The sequence below is a fragment of the Crotalus tigris genome, unplaced genomic scaffold, assembly GCF_016545835.1.
Source record: "Crotalus tigris isolate CLP2741 ecotype Arizona unplaced genomic scaffold, ASM1654583v1 scf7180000017987.690289119674:8195010, whole genome shotgun sequence".
NCBI classification, from domain to species: Eukaryota; Metazoa; Chordata; class Lepidosauria; order Squamata; family Viperidae; genus Crotalus; species Crotalus tigris.
Window position 1 is genome coordinate 286,605 of NW_024096758.1, and position 22,567 is coordinate 309,171.

The following is a 22,567-nucleotide window of genomic DNA, read 5'->3' on the forward strand; positions in this document are numbered from 1 at the left end:
ACAGAAGAAGAAGAAGAAGAGGAGGCAGCAAAAAAGTGTTCCTTGCAGGAGGGTTTTTTTTCATTCACCATGGAAGAATGAAAGTTTTACGATCTTATCTATATTTTATTTATTTATTTATGAGACTTATATACCGCTTTAAGTGCAAGTACTCTCTAAGCGGTGTACACCAGTAAGCAATGTATATATATATTTACATTGCCCCCAACAATCTGGGTCCTCATTTTACCTACCCCGGAAGGATGGAAGGCTGAGTCAACCTTGAGCCGGTGAGATTTGAACCGCTGACCTGCTGAACATAGTCAGCTAAAGTGGCCTATATGTTTCATAATAAAGCCAAACCCTTTTTCACATATCCACATGCAAAAAAATATACATATTGCTTTTTAGTAAACAGGTAGACATGTCAGTTTTAGAAAACCTTTTACGTGTTTTCTATATAAATATGGAAGGAAGGGACTGTCATAATTATCACATAAACTGGTAAACTTTCTTGATAGTACAAAAAAGATACCTATCAGTTGATATATCAGCCTATATGTTATGGACTTGCTTGGGATACTGCTCTTTTTCGTAAAGAATTTGAAAATACTTGCATCATGTTTTTTATAGAGAGTAACAGAATAAAAGTGTAATGTGGCAGATTAACATTTAATTATGTTTTTGGATTGCTCCCTTTGCTAATTGTTCAATTGTAATGGTCTAATGTTTTACTTTTACTGTTGTTCTTAGTATAAAATTCTGATGAAAGTACTTTTTGAAACTATTTGAATTAAATAAAATATCTCATTCTGCGCCATTTTTCTTTTCTAACAAGCCATTTCTTTGTCCTTTCACCTTGGATCCCTCTCCAGGCTAGACAGTTTGTTGATAACAACCAGGCATTGATGTTCACTTTATTCTCAAGTTAAACACACATCATTAAAACATTTTGCACATATTTCAACTTTTGCAGCTGCTATGTTCTGCTACTTAATCCTTCTCAGCTCACTCTTTAACTCTTTTTAGTATATATGTCACATTAATTAACAAATCCAGATGTTAAAGAAAATTCAGAAATATGGAGGGTTAGGACAGCATATAAATATTGTGGAAAAAAAGTTATATAATCTAGAAACAAGAACTTATTTAAATAGCCATTGGAATTTGGGAAAGAATTGTAAAAGAAAACTGAATTCAATATTACGGTAGAATGCTAGATGAGACTGAGAAGTATGTCTGGGTTTGATATTTCTGTACATTATATTGGAGCCTTAATTTACCTCTGTAAACTTTAGTGGCAGTGGAAAATATCCCACCTCTATGTATTCTATGAAACATAGTAGCATGGTAAGTTATATCTGTTTTTTAGATATTATTTTTTATGTTAATAGCACAACATAGAGAGAAAATAATCTAGACTGTAACTCAGTTTGCAGTGCTTTACTGAAAAGAAGAAATTAGCCTTTTTGAAAAATAGCAATAACAAAGTCCACCTAGCCTCATAAGAGTGATATGGGATATTTGAAAGGCCGTGTCTCCTGTGGGATGACTGAGAAGGATGAATGAGAGAACCATACATGTGTAAGAGAAGAAAGAACATGTATGTATATGTGTGCATGAGGAAGCAAGGGGCAATAGAGGCAAGCAAGGCAGCAAGATATCTTTCCATATGTGAAATTGTTCTGTATCTTATTTCTTATTAGTAGAGAAGCAGACGTTTCAACAGGCCATGCACTTGGATGGCACGTTTCAAGCATACCAGCAGTATGATTTCATCTCTCTTTCATTAAGATCAAATTATTACACATAAACAAAAGTGAATCTTGAGGTCTGAAAATGTTAAAATATGCTGATACCTGGAAACTAATAATGATCTATTGCCAGACGTGGCTGGGTTGCAGATTTAGTTTTTATCATTTAGTCTGTGTAACAGTAGGGTTTTTTTTAGAACTGTGATGATACTAGGTTTTATGAGAATTACAGAATAAGGGGAGCTTGGTCCATCAGCTGAGATCAAGCTAAAGTAATGTTGAGTTCTTCCTTACAATATCTTTCTAAGTGAAAATAGATCCAATTGGTCAAAGTAGAGCTTAGGTAAGAATGCATAATCATAGCTCCTACTGCTAAGAATACTTACAGTATTGTTTCTTATTTCAGAAGTTTGGAGAAAAGATTATGTATGCCTTTCTTGGTGACAAATGGCTATGAAACTTGGAATGATTTAATTGGTTGCTTGTCCTCTTTCATAATAGCTAATCTCAAATGTCCTTTTTCTGGTCTCTGAAGCCAAACTCAGCTGCATGGGTAGTCTAGCTTCAGCTTTGTGGGTAAGGTTGGGATGCTGCTCATCAGCCTCAGTGGAAGGGAAATTTGGGAGCAAATATTGAATTGTTGCTTAAAACTCTCTGAACAAGTTAACCTTGAAAAAGCAGTAAATATTTATAAATACGACCCCAATTTCCTGAATGGGAAAGAGATTCCATGAAGCACTAAAGCTGTGCAGATCAGCAATGTACTTATATTTCAACAATTCTCATTTCTCCTGTAGCCACTCATATTTCAAATTCTCTTAATTGTTTTCTAAACAATCTATGTTTTCATTCAATGATTAATCTGTGTGGTGCCGTTTTTTTGTTTCTTTCACATCTCTATTTCATCTGTTTTACTAGAACATTTTGTACTTCATCTAAGTTGGCTTTTTTTGGTTGAAGATTGCTTTTCAAGAATATAATGTGTTGGGCATGCTCCATTTGTCTGATACTTCTTAATTTCTCAATCCATGCAGAAAAAAATAAGTACAGTATTGACATAGATTTTTCCAAATATGTATAACAAAATTGGTTTTTTAAAAAAGCAATTAATCTGGTTACCCATAGCAACATCAAGCTATTTATTAGATCAATCTCTATGCTGTTTAACTTCTCAGATACTGTTGGGGGAGCTGCAGTTCCATGAATCTGCATTGTTTTAGAAGAATATTCTAGTTCTTTGGAGTTAAATTAAGATTTTTTTCATAAGAATTTGAAGCTTATAAATCTAGTTTATCATGCCTGTCATTTAATTGTTCATTCAAATCACGTTACAATTTACAGTCTCTCAGTGAAGTAACTGTTTTGTGTCAAAAGATAAATAATGCATGAGCAAAAATTGTGGGTTCCCTTAAAATTATGCAGCCAGAAATATTATGCTTAAAGGGAAATAATAGAAGAATCCTTTTCTGTTTAGAGCAAAATATTGAGTGTATTTAGTTGCTTGGTTTCCAGCAGGCCTCCAGGCCAGCAATGACTCCTATTTGAAGCTGAGTCTAATTTTTTATAATAGCAGAGGACCAAATCTCCATGGTAAAAGTGTAGTTCATTGGTATTTATTTCATTGTAATTGTATTGTGTTAACTAAAAGTTGCTGAATTGAAACAGCACATAATGAATGTATCCAGCTAAGGCTGGAGAAATATTACAGATAGGTAAATTATGTCTGTTTTAATTGAATGTAAATGCTAATAATTTACAATAGGTTACAGATATGCATACATTTTATATCCTATCTTGGATATTTTTTAGAATTTAGCAATATACTTAAGTTGTTCGAATAGACCTCTTGATACTGAAATATTTCCTTCCTAGGAAGAGGAAAAATCCTTGCATCAGAAGAGTGGTAATAGTTCATTGCTTCAGGAAAGCCTGAGATTATGTTCTTGTTGTGGTATGATTTCCTTAAAAAAAATCATTAGTTATTAGGGTGAAAAATTATTTTGTTTCTTCACATTAATTGGTTAATTATGATTCCATCTTTTAAATAAGGGATTAGGCATTTTAGTGTTTGATTGTCTTTTGATCTGGTGCTTTTTTTTCTTTCTGGAAAAGTAGTTTTAGTCACTGCCTTAATGGTATAATATATTTCATGCTTTCCGTCTTTTTAGTAGCTGTCTTGCACTTTTCATGTGAAAACTTAAATATGTTTTCTGGAATACTTGGTGTTCTCGGAGCTTGGTTGTTTGTTTGCAGACATTTTATTACCCAACTAGGTAACACCATCAATGACAAACAAACAACCAAGCTCAGAGAGCACCAAAGACTCCACATTCAACCCTGAGCTATGTATATTCTCTTCTATTGAAAACCGATTTGCCTAAACTCAAATTAGTTAAATAGGCCTGCAAACAATTATATGATCGAATAAGTTTTATTTGGATCATGTTTGTGCTTGTTGCATGATCGAGAATGGAACATGGGAACTATTCTTATCTAAAATTAAAGGCCATATACCATGAAAATACAGTAAAGTCTGTTTGCCAATAAAAGAATAGTATTTAGCCTATTTTAAATTAAGCTATGGCGTCTTATAGTTGCTTACGAAAGAGATATTTGCCTTTTAAGCCTTGCATAAAAAGGAATATATACCAATGCAAAGAACTCAAAGGGAAAATAAATAAAAATCCTCTTTCTTCTTTCCTGCCTACCTACAAAGAATCTTACAAAAGTAACTACTGCATTTGATGAGCCAAAACATCTAATGCTGTTCTTCTTGCAATATTTATCCAAAGATTTTGCTTCTCTTGCTGCTATTTAGCAGCTTGCATTCAATGGCATAGTAATTCTGAATGTTCCTCGAAGCCACTGTTCATATACCAGTAGCACACTCACATTCTCATTGTCTCTCCTTTACATAAGGGGCATCTATGCATAAGCCTCCGTAGGAGAGACCCTACTAACAATTGTGATTGGGAGATTGTAGCATCCAGCCCGCCCGGCCTTTGAACTGCCGGAATGACAGCTGTCTCAGGGAGAAAGGAGGGACAGGAGTTGGCTGGGGCACTCTGGGTGTGGATTGTGATTAGGAAAGAAGCAGACTTTTAAAAAGCAAATTATGCTATTAAGATGAAACACGTTGATAGGAACTGCTTCCCTGGGCCCTAAAGGAATAATTCTTTATTGTAGAATTTTTCTCTTGACCTGTATGGCTAAAGCTCATATATTTAATTTCATAAGACGAAGATGGTGACTTGAATGATGTTATGTCTGGACCTATTTTAAATCAGGCTTTGAGGCAAGTTGAAGTAGTGAAAACATTTTAATCATTTTCATGGATGACCTACACAAAAAATTGGATGGGATCCCCCCCCCCCAAATGGAGTTCAGCACATTTATATTTTATGAACCTGTTAGTGGCTTTCAAAATAATCAACCATGGTATCCTTATGAGACACCTGTGGGATTGGACATTAGGAACACCATTTTATACACATTCTATATCTTCTCAGGAATTTGGTAGAGTTGGAGGCTGCTATCCAATTCCTAGGCCAGTGATGGCGAACCTTTTAGAGACTGAGTGCCCAAACTGTAACCCAAAACCCATTTATGCATTGTCGAGAGCTGGGTGGGCATGGCCCACTGGGTAGGCATGGCTGCAGTGGTAACGGAAGACTGGGTGGGACTAAAAAGTTCAATCAATCAATTCCAACTTTGCAAGATCTTTTTTTTTTCCCGCGAGAAGTTGAAATTGATTGAAACTTTTTTTTTTTTTTTTTGCACATGGAGGCCTAAAGCCAAAAGGTTTTATAAAACCCAGCTGAAGGCCTAGGACTGGAGTGATGGCGCACGTGCCCACAGAGAGGGCTCTGAGTGCTCCCTCTGGCACCCATGCCATAGGTTCGTCACCACTGTCCTAGGCTGTTGTTCTGATATGTCCCATATAAACCACTTGTGGGGATTGGGCCGTTGGTAAATGGGAAACTGGATCTAGAGGCTGAGGTTCTCCACAAGTTTTCATTTATCCTGAAACAGGCATGTTGGCTGGTGAGTTCTGGGAATAGATGTCCACCTATCTTACAGTTGTCAAATTTGAAAACCTCAGATTTAAGGAATTGATATTGACTAGTTATTTACATTCTAAGTAGCTTAGGGCGTTATTACCTAAAAGACTCTCTCTCTTATTCCTAATCTGTTCAGCTGTTCAGTTCTGTTAAGAGGCCCTTTCCTTAGTGAAACCCTCTTGATGTTTCCAAAAGGGGAAATTCTGACAATCTTTGAAGTCTTTAAACTCACCTTCCAGTACGTTCACACTTTGTAGCAACAGTGTCTGCAGTTACTTGTGCTCTTGTCCATTCCTTTGTTTTATTCTCTTTTATTTGAATCTAGTGAACACTGTGTTAAGTGCTTGATTTCTTGCAGATTGAATGTCAGAGTAGTGTCTTGTTTCTAGCATCTTGTCAATAGAGTTCAATTGCCTTTGTAGCAGTTTCTTTCTAGTCCTTTGATACTGGTTAAAATTCCTAGGTACTTATTAAATGTGACAATTCTAAACAGGAAAAGAGCAGCAGCCAAAGAAAACATCTAATTCTGTGCCTGTCATATCTTTGCTTCTTCCCCCCACTCTACTCCCAATGCCTCTCTATTTCAAAAAGAAAACAATGTGATGTTGAGGCTTTTGATTAAAATAATTGGAACATGTTTCTCATGTGCCTGGGTAGTTGAACTACAAGTAGTCCCTCTTTAGAGACTGCCTCGTTTAGCGACTTTCATAGTTCTGACAACAATGAAAAAGTAACTTTGCAAACAACCCTCACATTTATGACCTTTTCAGGTTTGTAAAGCAAAGAAAAACTAATTTAAAATCATAAAGACAGTCATGGTTTCACTTAGTGACTGCTCCACTTAACCACTGAGTTACTGGTTCCAGTTGTGATTGTTAACCAAGGATTATCTGGATTTATCTGCAGGCAGCTAGGAAAAGAGATATAGCTTCCAGTATTCTCTAGGAACAAAATGGCCATTTCTATACTCTGCAAGTGTCCTTGCTGAGTGAGAACACTTTTTGAAGCTGCATATTCTCTGAGTCCATCACTGAGATTTGTTTCTCTCCATCAATGTTGTTTTCATCCTAAGTCTGCTTAAATGAGTCAGAAATACTTTGCCTTAATACTTTGAAATATAATAGACATATTTAGTTGCAGACATCCCCATAGAATATGGACACGGATGGCAGTTCCTTCAAAGACAACATGCACTCTCTGGTGCTAAATGTCAGGGCTTTTCAACCAGTGGTACAGGTACCACCAGTGGTACATTGGCACCTGGCAGGTGATACACGGCCCTGCCCAGCCTAGCCAAGTGTAGCGGGGGAGGGAACGAGCCAAAGCGCAGCGCAGGACTTACTGTGAGAGAGTCCTCAGGAGCTGCAGGGATAATCGAGGACTACCTGTACTTTATCACTTTTTTCCTTTTGGGGGGGGGTCATCAAGTTTTTGACGGGGGTCAAGTTTTTGCTTGTAAAAAGGTTGCAAACGGGGATCACATGACCCTGGGACACTGACCATCATAAATATGAATCAGTTGCCAAGCATTCAAATATAAATCACATGACCCTGGGCATGCTGCAATGGTCATAAGTGTGAAAAATGGTCATGTCATTTCAGTGCAATTGCAACTTTGAACAGTGGTTTTTTTTTTGTTTGTTTGTTTTTGGTCATCAAGTTTTTGACTCCTTGCTAGGTGTACTCGAATATTGCCATATCCTAAAAGTGGTACAGTCGATGAAAAGGTTGAAAAGCCCTGCTAAATGTAATGGAAACGACTGTCTGAGCTGGATCCAACCTTTTAAAAAATACTTTTATGGGGTTTCTTTTAATTACAGTTAAAAACAAAAAAATGTAAATGCAATTTAAACAGAATGAAATATTTATAATATAAATCTAATGATTATCTAACAGACCATATCTCCTATTATTAATTTGCCTACAAAGAAAAGACAGAAATCTCTCTTGTTCCCATTTTTAATCATTGCTTGAAACTGTGGACATATACTGAAGTCCAAAATGGCTAAATTGCAAACATGTTATAGTGTTTTTATAATTTTATATTCTAAGGCAGGTCTAGAACTCACAATCTTCTGGTTTGTAGGCCAGCCCTTAATTAGTACACCAAACTGGGTTTTATTCAGCCACTATATTTAAATATAAATGTATTACTGCAATGTATTCCAAATGTATTAATCATAATAAAAAGAAAGGTAAAAGAAAAATGACTTTCATAAATAAAACAAGTTCACTTGATTTGACCATATTATTTGAAAAGTTTTCTTCCTTGTCTTTTTGAGGAAAAAAATCTCCAAATTCAAATATTGACAAAAATCCACAAATCCACAAACTATTGCTACAATTCAGATATAAATTCCTTCTCCCAGTATTGTATGATAATTCTTTTAAAAAGCTCCTGAGAAATCTTAAATTCATGGTGTCTTAAAAGATTGCAAATATTGAAGAAAATAAACAAGGGGAATTATCCTTTGCACACAGTGATCTCTCCAGAATCATAATGTTTTAAACATTATTTGCAGTATCCAGTTTACAAAAGGCATTTTTATTTGCATTTTATATGATCAAAATAAAGTAATTTCATGTTGGGACATTTAAGCACTTTGTTCTAGGAGTGAGGTAAATAAATAATATCAACTTTGTTTAAAAAAGATATATAAACCAAATTTCTCTCAAAACTCTAATCCTTATATAACTTCAGAAGCAAAGTTAATATTTGAATAACATAGACCCGACATGTCAAACACAAGGCCCGGGGGCCAGATGCGGCCCACGAAGTAGTTTCATGTGGCCTGTGAAGCCATCCTGGAAACAGTGAGGGTACGGCCCCCGCTGCCTTGGCCCTGGCCGGCCGAGAGCCAATGTACAATTTTGTGGTTGGCCATCTATGCTGAAACGCATTCAGTTTTAGCTCCACAAGGCCGTCTAGAAACAGTGAGGAACCAGCCCCTGCCGTGTCGGTCCCGCCCCCTGGGGTGCATGCTGGGGAGGTGTCACCCTTTGTGAGGAATGAAGAAATGGACCATGCCTTGGCACTTGCTCCGGTCCCACCCCCTTCTGCCAGAGACCCTCAGATCTGTCCCACTCCTGCCCAGGCCCCCACAGGCACCCTTGATGCGAACGATGTAGAGCTGGCCATGCCCACCCAGTAGGCCACACCCACTCCATCCATGCCCACCCAGTAGGCTGCGCCCACTCTGGCCACCCCCCCGAGGGCAACCGCAATGCTGATGCGGCCCTCAATGAAATTGAGTTTGACACCCCTGACATAGACTAAATGACTATTAAAGTTGAATAAACTGCCAAGAAGTTTGACATCTTTTTCAGAACCAAGTTGACCCAGTCTAATAATCCTGTGAGAAAGCAAATTTGCCCCCAGACAGCTTTAGATGCTAACTTTAAGCCAGGATTTATTCCATAATGTAAGTTTTTCACGGTTAAAAGATAATAATTATATTTGAAACCTAATATTTTTGAATTGTATCTTGTTATTGTTATTGTCTTGAATTGTTAAGTGCAGGCATTGAAATCAATTCCTATGCAACAAAGAATCCAGTCACAGAAATTATTTGATTTACATTTCAACAACCTTTTAAAGGTAGGCATGGGAACTTGTGTAAGAATCAGAGATAACATATAATTTTATAAGGAAATGTTCAAGGAAATTACTTTAACTCCAATGTATTTTCATGCAACTTTCTCAATTAAGTTTGCTCTTTTTCTTTTGGCTGGGCGAGTAGAAGAATTGCGGAAGCTGAGTTGGTCAGGAATTCCAAAATTTATACGACCAATTACATGGAAGCTCCTGTCAGTAAGTACTACAGGATTTTATGATGATGGTGTTTGTCTGTCATGTATAATTTTGCTTGAATCACAACTATTAATTAGCATTACAAAACAGTGTGACCAAAATAACACTGTTCTTTTTCAGTTTCAGGACTGGACTGCCATTAAAGAATAGAGTAGTAAATAATGATAAGTGATAATTCCCCCCTTCCATAAATATTCTATGACATTAAACAAAAGTATAGTTTTTTATCTGTATGTTCATCTGGGTGTTTAATTACAAAATCTTCTATTTCTTGATGTTGATGTTTAGCTAATGTTGTTTCCTTCCCTCTATGAATATATGTCTCTGCTCAAGAGCACATGGATCTGTCTTGCTAAGCAATTTTTTTATGTTAGATTTTTAAAATTTCAGATTATACATCTATATTTTTTTTCCAAAAAAGAAGATTGAAATTAATTGTATGTGTATGTGTATATATGTATGTATATATTTTTTCACAGAAAGAATACATCTTAGGGCAGTGATTCTCAACCTTTCTAATGCCGTGACCCCATAATACAGTTCCCCATGTTGTGGTGACCCCCAAGTGGGTGTGGCCACCAATAAGAGGGAGCAGGACAGCTAGGGAAAAGGGAAAAAAAATGGCGGACAGCATGGTTTGGTGACCCCCGTGAAATGGTCATTCGACCCCAAATGGGGTCCCAACCCACAGGTTGAGAACCACTGTCTTAGGGGAATCGAGCAGGTCACCTGCTCCAGCAGGGCGTTGGACTAGAAGACCTCCAAGGTCCCTTCCAACTCTATTATTATATGTTCTATGTTCTAATAAAATCAATATTTTAACCAAAATAAAAGATATATTTAAAGGTGCTGCCTGTGATATTGCCAATATCTGTAATTAATATAAAAGTAATACTGATTTGAAATCTATTGGTCTTACTGAGAATACAGTAAATTAACCAATTCATGCACTAATGTACTAGTTAAATAAAAAGAGTTCCAAACACATTTTAAAGGCCTTCAGATTTTTGTAGAGATAAAGGAGAGAGCCGATTCTAGAGTTATAGGTCCGGATCACGGAAATCTGGGAGCCGGGAGACACTGGCTTTAGAACTTACCTAGGGATGAGTATAATGGAGGGGAGAATTAACATGATATGAAGGTTTGTTCCTTGAGTCACAAGTACCAGAAAAGTGTGCTAAGCCAGAGGCCCCTAACCTATTGGGCACTAGGGACTGGTTCTGTGAAAATGTGTGTGTGTGTTTGTGTGTGTGTGGTTTTGCATATTGTCTAGCTCCCATGCATGTGCACATGAAGCTTCATTCGGTTGCACAAGTCAGGTTCCTAACAGGCCATGGACTGGTACCGGTCCGCGGGCTTGGACCCGTATTCTAAGCTGTTTGCATAGGGAACAGTGAGGCACCTTCTGGTATAACAAGCATGAAATAACTTGAAGGATCCACTACAATCCAAATGATACCATTCTAGGCTAAGACCAGGCGATGGCAAGAAATTCAGGAAGACCTTTTAGGACACTAGTGCAGTAATCTAAGGATGAAACTCCATCCTCAAATTCTGTAAATACGCATCAAATGAAAAATGTTCAACTCTTGTTGCTGTTGTAAGATTGTAAAGGAAAATAGACCTGGCCTCAGGAGTGAGGAGGGAATAAGCAAAAGGGGATTAGCCTGCCTGAGGAAAAAAAACTCAAAATAATCCCACCTTGATTTTGTTTGGCATAGAGAAATTCTGACATACTTTCAAAATTCTGTTCTTCTGCCCTACAACAATAAAGACCATTCCTAGAATCCTTGTTGTGACTATTCCCTGACTTTACCTACCTCAAAAGGATAGCAAAATTCAATAAACAGAAACAAAGTCAGTTGATCATTAACTGTCAAGATCCTAAGAGACAGAGGAACCTGGGGCAATCTGGAAATTGCAGAGACAAATGGGGTGGAGGAGAGAAGTGCATGAGGGAATGGGAAGGACAATCAAGTGTTTGTCTTATCTATATTCAGCTTCTTCAGCAAAGGACATCCCAAGTCAAAACAGTAATGCAACGTATTTGGCCATGTATCTTCATCAAGAATCACAAAAGGCTGATAGAATATTGTCAGTGAAACAGTGGTACTGAAGCTTTTACCTATGAATTGGCGTATTCCAGGGAAGGGTATAAAGGATAAAGGAGGATCCAGCCTTGATCTCTGACACCTGTCATAAGAGAAATCTCCTGAAGGTGTAAGTCACTTTGCAAACAAATCAGAAGGTAGACAAGGGTTGAATCAGTAAAGAGCTCCATTATTGATGCCCAGGGACAATAACTTGGAAGTAGTGTCTATGGTCATAAATATGAAATGCGGCAATCAGGTCCTAAAGAGTCAGCCTAGTGTGAGAACTTGGGACTTGGTCACCAAAATAACATTTAGAACTTGAGAAAGTGCTACTTCTATTGAATGTCTCAAAATGCTAATTGATATGGATCAAGAAGGCCATTGGAAGACAGAAATCATTGTGAGAAGGCAGGTCTCACAAGAACTTTGGATTAAAAAAAAAATAGATACAGTTCAGTATTGTGATCACAAAGAAGGATCCAGGGATCCGGGACAAAGAAGGCCATACTTAAAGGAATCTGGGAAAGTCCTATTGGATAATGCAATTTGAATGTCTCCTGATGTACAGGTGCATTCCTTGTTTGTGACAATAAACAAGGCTACTGTATTTTTTGGAGCCAGAAGAAGAAACTGTACAGTGATTCATGTTTTTGGTTAATGTATATATTTGTGATTGTAAAAATAAAAGTTGGCTTGATATAGGATATTGAACCTATTGATTCGGAGAGAGAATGCCTGTGTTAATCTTGAAAATTGACTGAGAGAAGACACATCTGGGCTAAGGAAAACATATCCCATGGAGAGTTAAATTTACTCTTACAAATTAAATTGTTTTTAATGTTACTAATAGTATCCTATACATAAATGCAAATTGTTGACAAGAAGTGAAGTCTAGAATTTAATATTTAACTGTACATAAATCTATGCAACAGGATATTAAATGTTAGATTTCATCTAAAGTCATAATGTAAGCTAATGTAGTATAAAAATACCTGGGAAATATTGTATCTCTATGAATGTATGTGCACACTTTTAACAAAAATACTTAGCTGGTGCTGGAAAATAGAAGCTGTGCAGATCTCACTCCTCCAGCTAGTTAATCTGACTTCCAGGGAGGTGTAAAGGACCAGATAATGATTTTTACATCCTGTTATTTAAATAGAGATTAAATAACAGCTTTTCTGATTTGGCTATAATGGTAATTGAGCTTAACTTTCCCTGGACAATTCAGTAGGTAAAAGGAATGAACTGAATAACCAGAAAGTAGATTCCCTCCCCTGTCTTAGTGTAGATCTTAATCGATTGCATCTAACTTTTTCCTGATGGGTTTGAAGTCATCTTTCCTAAAACTTAAGATTTATATGGTATTTAAGTATTGTATGCCTGGTTTTATTGTCCCTCACTGCCATAAATTCTAATATGTGTGGTGTAGTTGTTAGTTACGGGATTAGTATTGGGCAGATCCAGGTTCATTTTGCAAAATGAATCTGTTAGCAAGCAAGACAAAAATGTATTAGTTACTCCATTTGTAATAGCTGCCAAGATTAGCTGAAATTGCCCATTACTTCTGTGGCATAACATAAGCGTTTTATGTTTACAGAAAGCATAATCTGCATCTTTGAGTTAGTTACATTAAGAACTTAAGCCGTGCTTCACTGGATCAGGTCCCTGATTTGTCTAGTTCAACATTGTCTGTTCTTTTAGTGACCAACCATCTGCAAAGGGCAACTCACTAATCCTCCAGCAAATGGTCTTCAGAGGCAGTCACATGCAGTCACATTACCATTGAGGCTAATAGCTACTCATCTTCATGATTTCTGTAGATTGGTCCAATTTTTTTTTTTTTTTTTGAAACTAGCCAACCTGGTAACCAGCACCACTTCTTGTGGTGGCAAATTCCAATGTTTAATTATGTAATGTATAAAAAATACTTTCTTTTGTCTGTCCTGATTCTTCCAGAATCCAGTTTCTGGTTCCAGTACTTTGAGAAGGGGGAAATAGCTTCTCCATTTGATCCACATTATGCATAATTTTGTAAATCACAAACCCCATTGTTTGCCTCCTTTTTAGACTAAAAATTCCAAAACAACACAACCTTTCCTTATAGGAAAGTTGCTCCTGTCTCTTGAGCATCTTAATTGCCCTTCTCTGAACTTCCTTTAATTTCACTATTTCTTTTTTAAGGTGCAACAACTAGATCTGCACACAAAATATTATTATGCTCCTGTAGAAATATTATGTTTCTCAGTATATCTCTTTGCCCAGATGCTTTTAACAATACTTCCTTTTTTTAAATACACGGATTTCCACATAGGTGTATGTATTCTTTCAACCTATTTCCCCCCACCCCCCATTTCTGTTGAATCAGTTTATTTTGGGGGGAAAAACCCCTATACTGGTAGTTCTCACTTAAGAACTTAAGTGGGACCGGCAATTGTCTTTAAGCGATGCAGCTGTTAAGCAAGACTTAATGTGACGATGATGGTCTTGCAACCTCACTTCTGTAGCAGTTGTTAAGGGTCATTAAGCAATTAATGACCATTAAGCATGGTCATTAAGCAAGACATCCCATGACCATGGCTTGTGATTTTACTGTCAGCTTTTCTATTGACTTTGCTTGTCAGAAGCTGGCTGTGATGCACAAAATGGTTATCACATTACTATAGGATGCTGCAACGGTTGTGAATGTGCATGGATGTCAGCCACATGCCCACAGAAATGCTGCAAGGACTGGTCATAAAGTTATTTTTACAATGTCATCGTAACTTTGAATGGTCACAAAACAGAGCAGGCATTAAATGAAGACTGCCTGTATTTGAATTTTGACTCGGATTTACCAACTCTCAGTAATTTCATGTACCATTCCTTATTAGGATTTCAGATTCATTTTCCAACAAATTGTTATGTCATTTTGTCTCTTATTCTTTAATCTTAGCTTATATACATAAGAAAATAAGCAGAAAATGGAGTTTAAGAATTCTATGGAAGTAATGGAGTTCCAAATAGAGATGTTCTCTTTTTTGGTGCTGAAAATAAATTGGGAATGAAAGTAAATTAATCTTATTTGTTTTCAGTTATTTTGCACTGAGTGCACTGCCCTTTTACATGGCTATATTAACATCTATAAGACTGTAAGATGAAGATGACTCAGGCCATGTTCTTTTCTTATGCTTCAGGGATTGGCGATATAATTCCTGTGATGTACTTTTTATAGTTAATTTCAAGAGACTGTCTAAATTTGTGAGCTTTCAGAGTAATGATTCTGAAAAATTGTACATCTTGCAGTCTCCTAAGATTTCAATCATTTTTAAAATAATTTTCTTCTTTAATGATGTTGCCTGTGCCATTATGCAAAATCGCATAAGGGTATCTGGAAAGTTGTCAAAATCTGATTTACATTAATGCTGGATTTATTTGCAAGGACAGTGTATCTTAGCTTATTTTAAAATTTTAAAGATCAGATTTTTCTGTTCATATAATATTTTTTATTTGTGTACCTTTTTAATTAGATTGAATTTAAATTTAATTAGATGAAGTTTCAGTCTATTTAAAATTTGGTAGGCCTTATCCCTTTGCATAACAGAATATTATTTTTTACAATGAATACTGAAATAAAAGTATAAGTAGCACAATATAATCTGGTTCTCCACTGCAGTAATTGGCAAAATGGTTCAATAAAATGCTGCTCAAATTTTCAAATTTACTTGGCTATTTTGCTGATTGAAATTAATTTGAAAATGCCTGATACCATAGTACTGATTTTTTTTCTTGAATTAATGATTAAGAACTGCCCTTTTTATCTCTCAATTTGTAGGGTTATCTTCCTGCAAATACAGATAGGCGAGAAGGCACTTTGCAAAGAAAACGGAAAGAATACTTTGCTTTCGTTGAACAATATTATGATTCAAGAAATGAAGAAACTCACCAGGATACATATAGACAGGTAAAGGAAGTGTTAAAATCATTCTAATAAGGGCAATTTCAGAAGTGTGTTGTGTAGCAATAATATCTCTGTTATTTTTTGTTACCATAACACTATTCCAAACTGAATGGTCATTTGAAATGCACATGTAAAAGGGATTATCTGATCAGAAGAAATAGCTTAGGCTATGGTTTCTCATAGATCCTGGTTCTCAGAACCCCAGCTTTGTTTATGGACAGCTGTAACTTTTTTTTGAGAAAGGGGTGTTTACTTTTTTTAAAAAAGTATTTGGTTAAGAATATATAATAAAATGGTTAATGTAATTAATAAAATGTATTATCAAAAACAAAGTTTGTCTATCCTGTACCACAACTTACCCAGTATTACAAGGTTCTGTCTTAGGCCCAGTACTCTTCAATATCTTCATAAATGATTTAGATGAGGGAATAGAACGGGTACTTATCAAGTTTGCAGATGATACTAAGCTGGCAGGAATAGCCAACACTCTAGCTCAGTGGTGGAGAACTTATGGCACACGTGCCAGAGGCGGCACTCAGAGCCCTCTCTGTGGGCACACACACCCTCACCCATACCCCACCTCCTCCCACGGCCTCCTCACCAGCAGCCCTCCCAGAGGAGAGTCACTCCCGAACACATGGCAGCTGGGCAGCGGGGACAAGACTCCACCCTCATGTCCCATCGCATGCAGTTGATGCTGCGGGGCACAGGCAGAAGGTGTAACCGCCATGGCACTGCTGGGCCGCCTGGGCAATCTGCGGCAGGCCGTGGAGGTGGTGAGTGGCCCTGCGGGTGGGCGGGGGTGGTTTTGGGGCACTCAGTCTCTAAAAGGTTCGCCATCACTGCCCTAGATGATAGGCTCAAGATCCAGATGGAGCTCAACAGAATTGAACACTGGGCCTTATCTAACAAAATGAAATTCAATGTAGAGAAAAGTAAAGTCTTACTCGTAGGCAAGAAAAACCAAAAGTACATGTACAGATTAGATGAAACCTGGCTTAATAACAATAACTGTGAGAGGGATCTTGGAGTCCTAGTGGATAATAAATTAAATATGAATCAGCAGTGTGCAGCGGCAACCGCCAAAAAACTATGCAATCCTAAATTGCATTAACAGTGGGAATGAATCAAGATTACCTGAGGTAATAGTACCACTCTATAAAGCCTTATTAGTAAGGCCACATCTAGAATTTTGCATCCAGTTTTGGTCATCACACTGTAAAATGTAAGATGTTGAGACTCTAGAAAGAGTGCAGAGAAGAGCAACAAAGATGATTAGGGGCCTGGAGGCTAAAGCATATAAGGAACAGTTGTAAGAACTGGACATGGCTAGTTTAGTGAAGAGAAGGACCAGCAGTGTTCCAATATTTGAAGGGCTGTCACAGAGAGGAGGAGGACAACCTATTTTCCAAAGCATCCAAAGCACAGACAAGGAACAATGGATGGAAACTGATCAAGGAGAGATTCAACCTAGAAATAAGGAGAATTTTTCTGACAGAACAATCAACCAATAGAACAACTTGCCTTCATCACTGGAGGTTTTCAAGAATAGACTGGACAACCACTTGTCAAAAATGGGATAGGGTCCCCTGCTTGAGCAGGGACTAGATGACCTACAACAGTGATGGCAAATCTTTTAGAGACCGAGTGCCCAAACCGCAACCCAAAACTCACTTATTTATCGCAAGGTGCCAGGACCATGTCAGCATTTTGGTGCCCTTGGGGGGAGGGAGGTGCCTCTGAGTGCCACCTTTGGCACACAAAAACCAGGCGTGCAAAAATGGGCCACCCGTGTTGCAAGGCGCAAAAATGGCTGCTGCCGCACCACGGGGTGCAGATACAAGGCACTGCACCATGCAAGAAGGGGGCAGGGCTAGTGAGTATCATGCAGGCACTAGCCCCACCCCATTTGCAGTGCATGTGTGCTCGTGGCCCTGTGCGCGCATGCACGCATGTAAAATTCTTTCCCCTCCCTTTTCTTCCAGTCCACCAATCGACAATAGTTGGTGACCTCTGCTCTACCACCTCTACTCGAGCTTGCTAGTCGACCACTTTGCCTCCTTTGTGCTGGGCAGAGGTCCTGTTCCGGGCGGCAGTGGCGGCCTGATGGACCTGCTGCTGGCAGCAGTGGCACACGTGCCAACGGAGAGGGTTCTGAGTGCCACCTCTGGCATGTGTGCCATAGGTTTGCCGCCACTGACCTACAAGGTCTCTTCCAACTCTGTTATTCTGTTATAATTATTCAGTTATAGAAAGAAGCTTTCAGTGTATTGGACATAGCCTAATACGGCCCTTGACCTGATACAACTGCCTAAAGCTATAAACCATTTACATTGTTCATTTAAGTATTGCATTCTTCTTTTCCTAATTCACCGATCTTATTCAGTTTCTTCAATCTTCAGAACCTTCCTTCTGGAAAATAACTTTTGGTGTTTATAGCTTTTCTCCTAAGCTTTAAAATCCTGGCATTTGGTATAGATATGAGGATGTGCCAGTGGTGGGATTCAAATATGTGAACAACCGGTTCTCTGTGCGGATGCCGCTTCTGGAACTTCATTTTGGGCTTGGGCAACAAAAAAATTAGCTATCAGTTCGGCTGAAGTGGTGTGAACTGGCTGAACATCCCACCATTGGGTTGTGCCATTGTTTCTCATGTAAATCAGAAAGGATCTGATTTTATAGGATTTTTATGAGACCTGCTTTAGCACCCTGATTTTTTTCTTTTCTCCTCCTTTTCAGCTTGTCGCTAACTTTAGAAATAAATATACTGTAACTCATGTTATAAAATGGTAATTGGATTTTGTTTATTTTTGTGTGGTTATTTTATGTAATATCAGATCAGTCTTCTCTATATTGTTTTCTTTTACTTCTCTTTTAATAGTAAACTAACTAAATAATTAGGAAGACTCAAAATTGAATTATTTAAAAAACGGAAAAAAAATCAGTAATTTCCAAATCATCTAGCTTCAGAAAGCATTTTTCTTTGTGACTTTAGCTATGGAATCTCTCCACATATCAAAACATTCCAGCATTATATAAAACATATATTTGATTTGCACAAAACGTGAGCTAAGCAAGCCAGGTCTCTGCTAAATAAATCTATTGAATAAATTGAATCTTATAGAGCATTCTGGTTTTGGTTCTGTTCATTGCTGAGGAAGAAAAATCATGATTTTCAGGACAGTCTGAAGACAAGGTCTTTCTGTCATAGATTATCCATGAATGCCCCAAAAATGTACTTTGGAAATCTCTGTGTTAGATCAAAGCTGGAATATTTGTCATTATCTTCAGAAACTTGCTGAAGTTCAGCTTCTGATTCCTCATCACTGAATTTATCCAGCAGTTTACTGGAGCTATGGGATTGTAATGCATCAATGTTTAGAGGTTATAAGATTCACTAATGTGATTGATTATATGGTAGTTGTATACAATGAATTAAAAATATATAATTTCTCCCTCTTAATTTGGATGAGTAGATCATTTGAATGTCTGTAATTTCTTTTTGAAGGGATTCCTCTCTTCTGGAAAGCTAGCATACTTTTGTAAAACAGTTTAAAAAATATTGTCTTAGCCAAAGATTGCTATGAAAATCATCTGCATAAATTGTTTCCTGTGTCTTATTGTTTGTCTTCATTTTGAGGGTGCTGGTGTAACTGATGGTTTTTGTTCTATTAACTGATTAAAGAAAATGTCAAGGATGTCATGAGTTTATCGTGGTTCAGGGATGATTAAACGGTATGCAATCATAGATCATACCATACTTTGTACCTGCATGCAGAGAATTTTTAAACAGAAAATAATATATAAGCTACCACTCATAATACTGAACTAACTGTAAGTGTATATTATAAAGCTTTCTAAAACATAAGGCTCTTAGAAAGCTAAAGGTGAAGTGTTTTTTGAAAGGTGAAACCTGCAATATCATGTCTGACTTGAATCTGCTGGTATGTTTTGAAGGTTTCTGAATTTAAATGCTTCTCTTACAGATTCATATAGATATTCCTCGCATGAATCCAGAAGCTTTAATTCTTCAGTCCAAAGTAACAGAGGCAAGTATAACCCTAAGATTCTTCAATTGTGTTTGGGGAGTTAGAATATATCACTCAGATATGCTGTGTTGAAAAAGGTATTTCTTTATAAGCAATGCTTATTGGATGTGTATGCTTTGCCAATATTAATTATTATATTGTTTAGTTGAAAATATGGAAGGCTTCAAAGTCTGTAGCAAGCATGCAGCTCTCCTCAGTAATAAAATTGGCTTTAGATTGTGCTGAGAGCTGTGCTTTCATTCAAGCAAGAAATTGCTGTAACATCTCACTTAGTTTTGAATCTTATCAGTCTAGGTCTGCACTACAGTATATTCATGAGGGTTTGAACTAGGTGACTCAGTTGTATTTGTATTACCACAAACAAAGATGATCAGGGGACTGGAGGCTAAAACATACAAGGAACGGTTGCTGGAATTGGGTATGTCTAGTCTAATGAAGAGATGGACGAGGGGTGACATGATAGCAGTGTTCCAAAATCTCATGCTGCCACAAAGAAGAGGGAGTCAGGTTATTCTTCGAAGCGCCTGAAGGCGGACAAGAAGCAATGGATGGAAACTAACCAAAGAGAGAAAAACTAAGGAGAAATTTTCTGACAGTTAGAACAATTAACCAGTGGAACAACCTGTCTCCAGAAGATGTGAATGCTCCAACACTGGAAGTTTTTAAGAAGAGACTGGACAGCCATTTGTCTGAAATGGTATAGGGTTTCCTGCATGAGCAGAGGATTGGGCTCGATGACTTCCAAGGTCCCTTCCATCTTTATTATTGTTGTTGTTGTTGTTACTATACAAGAATGTATGTGTATCTGGAAGCCCAGATGCATGTCTCATGAAACTAAACTTTTTTTTAAAAATAGTTTTTATTACCATTTTCCTTTATACAACTCTAGTACATATTCAGCAGACTGTCATTTTTATATACTTTGGATCAACATTCTGTACAATATATACACTATATACATTCAATATCTAACTCACAATATTCTTATGTGTATTTCCAAGTTTTGTTTCTATTATCTATCCATGTATACCATTTTTCCCAAACCGCGTAAAATTCCGAATCATCTTTTTCTTTTAGTTCTAAAGTGAGTTTATCCATTTCGGCACATTCATATATCTTCTGAATGATCAATCCCTCTGGTGGTATATTGTGTTCTTTCCAGTATTGTGCGAATGCAATTCTTGCCGCAGTTAATATGTGTAGAATCAAATATTTTATTTTCCTATCAAATTTCTTTTTAATTATTCCCAGGAGAAATGTTTCCGGGTTTAGTTCTATTTGGCATTTTGTTAGCTCGTGTAGCCATCCTTGTATCTTAGTCCAGTATTTTTTTGCTTCGGGACATGACCACCAAGCATGAAAGAAGGTACCTTGACGATGGTTACATTTCCAACATTTTGGGCTTTGATTTGGGTACATTTTTTGCCAGGCTTGCTGGGGCTAAGTGCCAGCGGTATAGCATTTTATACTGATTTTCCTTATATGCAGCAGATTTAGTTATGGTGTAGTTTTTGTTCCAAATTCTTTCCCAATCTTCTAATTCTGTATTGTGCCCTATGTTTTTTGTCCATGCAATAATCGGTTCTTTCACCATCTCCTCTACTCTATCAAATTCTAATAAATAATTGTATATTTTGGATATTAATTTTCCTTCGGGGCCTATCAATAGTTTGCCTAGTTGTTTTGGTTCCCTGTCAATTCCATACTCTTTCACATCTTTCTTGTATCTAGATTACAGTTGTAAATATGGCCACCAGTCAATAGATATTCCCTGTTCTTTTAATAACTGATTATTTTTGAGCTTTCCCTGTTTATCTAAAATTTCTGAATATCTGGGCATTTTGCTTATATCTAACGTGTTGGGGTGGATCATTGCCTCCATAGTGGATAGTCAACCAGGAATTTTCCTATAATGTTTTTTCCTTATATCCTCCCAGGTTCGTAACAATGCATCTCTTATTTTATGTCTATAAAAATATGAGTGTGTCCCATTTCCTTTGTCCCACATGAAGGCATGCCACCCTTCTATAAATCGTGCCCTTCCAGTGTTAAAATTCTTCTGTTATTTAACTCAACCCAATCTCTTATCCAGACCAGAGTTGCTGCCTTGTGGTAGAATTCCCTCGCTGGGAGTCCAAAGCTGCCGCTACTTCTACTATCTTAGAGAGAGAGTAATTTTATCCTCTCCTTCTTCCCTAGCCAAACAAATTTTGTAATAACTTTATTGAGTTCTCCCAAAAACTTCTTGTCTAATGATATGGGGATTGTCTGAAATAAGTATAATAATTTGGGTAGAATATTCATCTTAATAGTTGCGATCCTACCTAAAAGTGATAGTTGTAGCTTCCCCCATTTTTCCAAATCCTTCTTTATTTGTTGGACTAATACCATATAATTATCTTCCTTTAGGGACGAACATCTTGCAGTCAGCCATACCCCTAAATATTTAATTTTTTTAACTATCTGTAAATCCATTTCCTTTTCTAATTCTTTTTTCTGATTTGTTGTTAAGTTTTTAATTATCATTTTGGTTTTCCTTTTGTTAATTTTAAGCCTGGATATTTCCCCATATTTTTCTATTTCTCATATTAGAATAGGACCGGATTCCATAGGTTCTTCAATGATAAAGACCATATCGTCCGCAAAGGCCTGTGTTTGTACTCATCACTTTTAATTTTCGTTCCCTTTATTTCTCGGTTTGCTCTGATTCTATTTAATAGTATTTCTATTGTTAAAATAAAGAGAAGTGGCGACAGTGGTGTACCCCCTTGGTTATTTGAAATGTGTTGGTGGTGTCCCCATTTACTATTACCCTAGCCTTCTGCATGCTATATATTGCTGCTATTATATTTTCAAATTTACTTCCCAATTGCATATGTC

General features: G+C 37.1%; 1 protein-coding gene across 1 annotated transcript in view; it reads left to right on the plus strand.

Annotated features, from left to right (window-relative positions):
• TBC1D22A (TBC1 domain family member 22A) overlaps nucleotides 1–22,567 on the plus strand; it is a 128,102-nt gene that overhangs the window by 17,065 nt on the left and 88,470 nt on the right. The window contains exons 5-7 of the mRNA XM_039345917.1: nucleotides 9,535–9,605; nucleotides 15,513–15,641; nucleotides 19,625–19,687. Of these exons, the coding sequence (XP_039201851.1) occupies nucleotides 9,535–9,605; nucleotides 15,513–15,641; nucleotides 19,625–19,687 (263 nt within the window). The remainder of the gene's footprint in view (nucleotides 1–9,534; nucleotides 9,606–15,512; nucleotides 15,642–19,624; nucleotides 19,688–22,567) is intronic.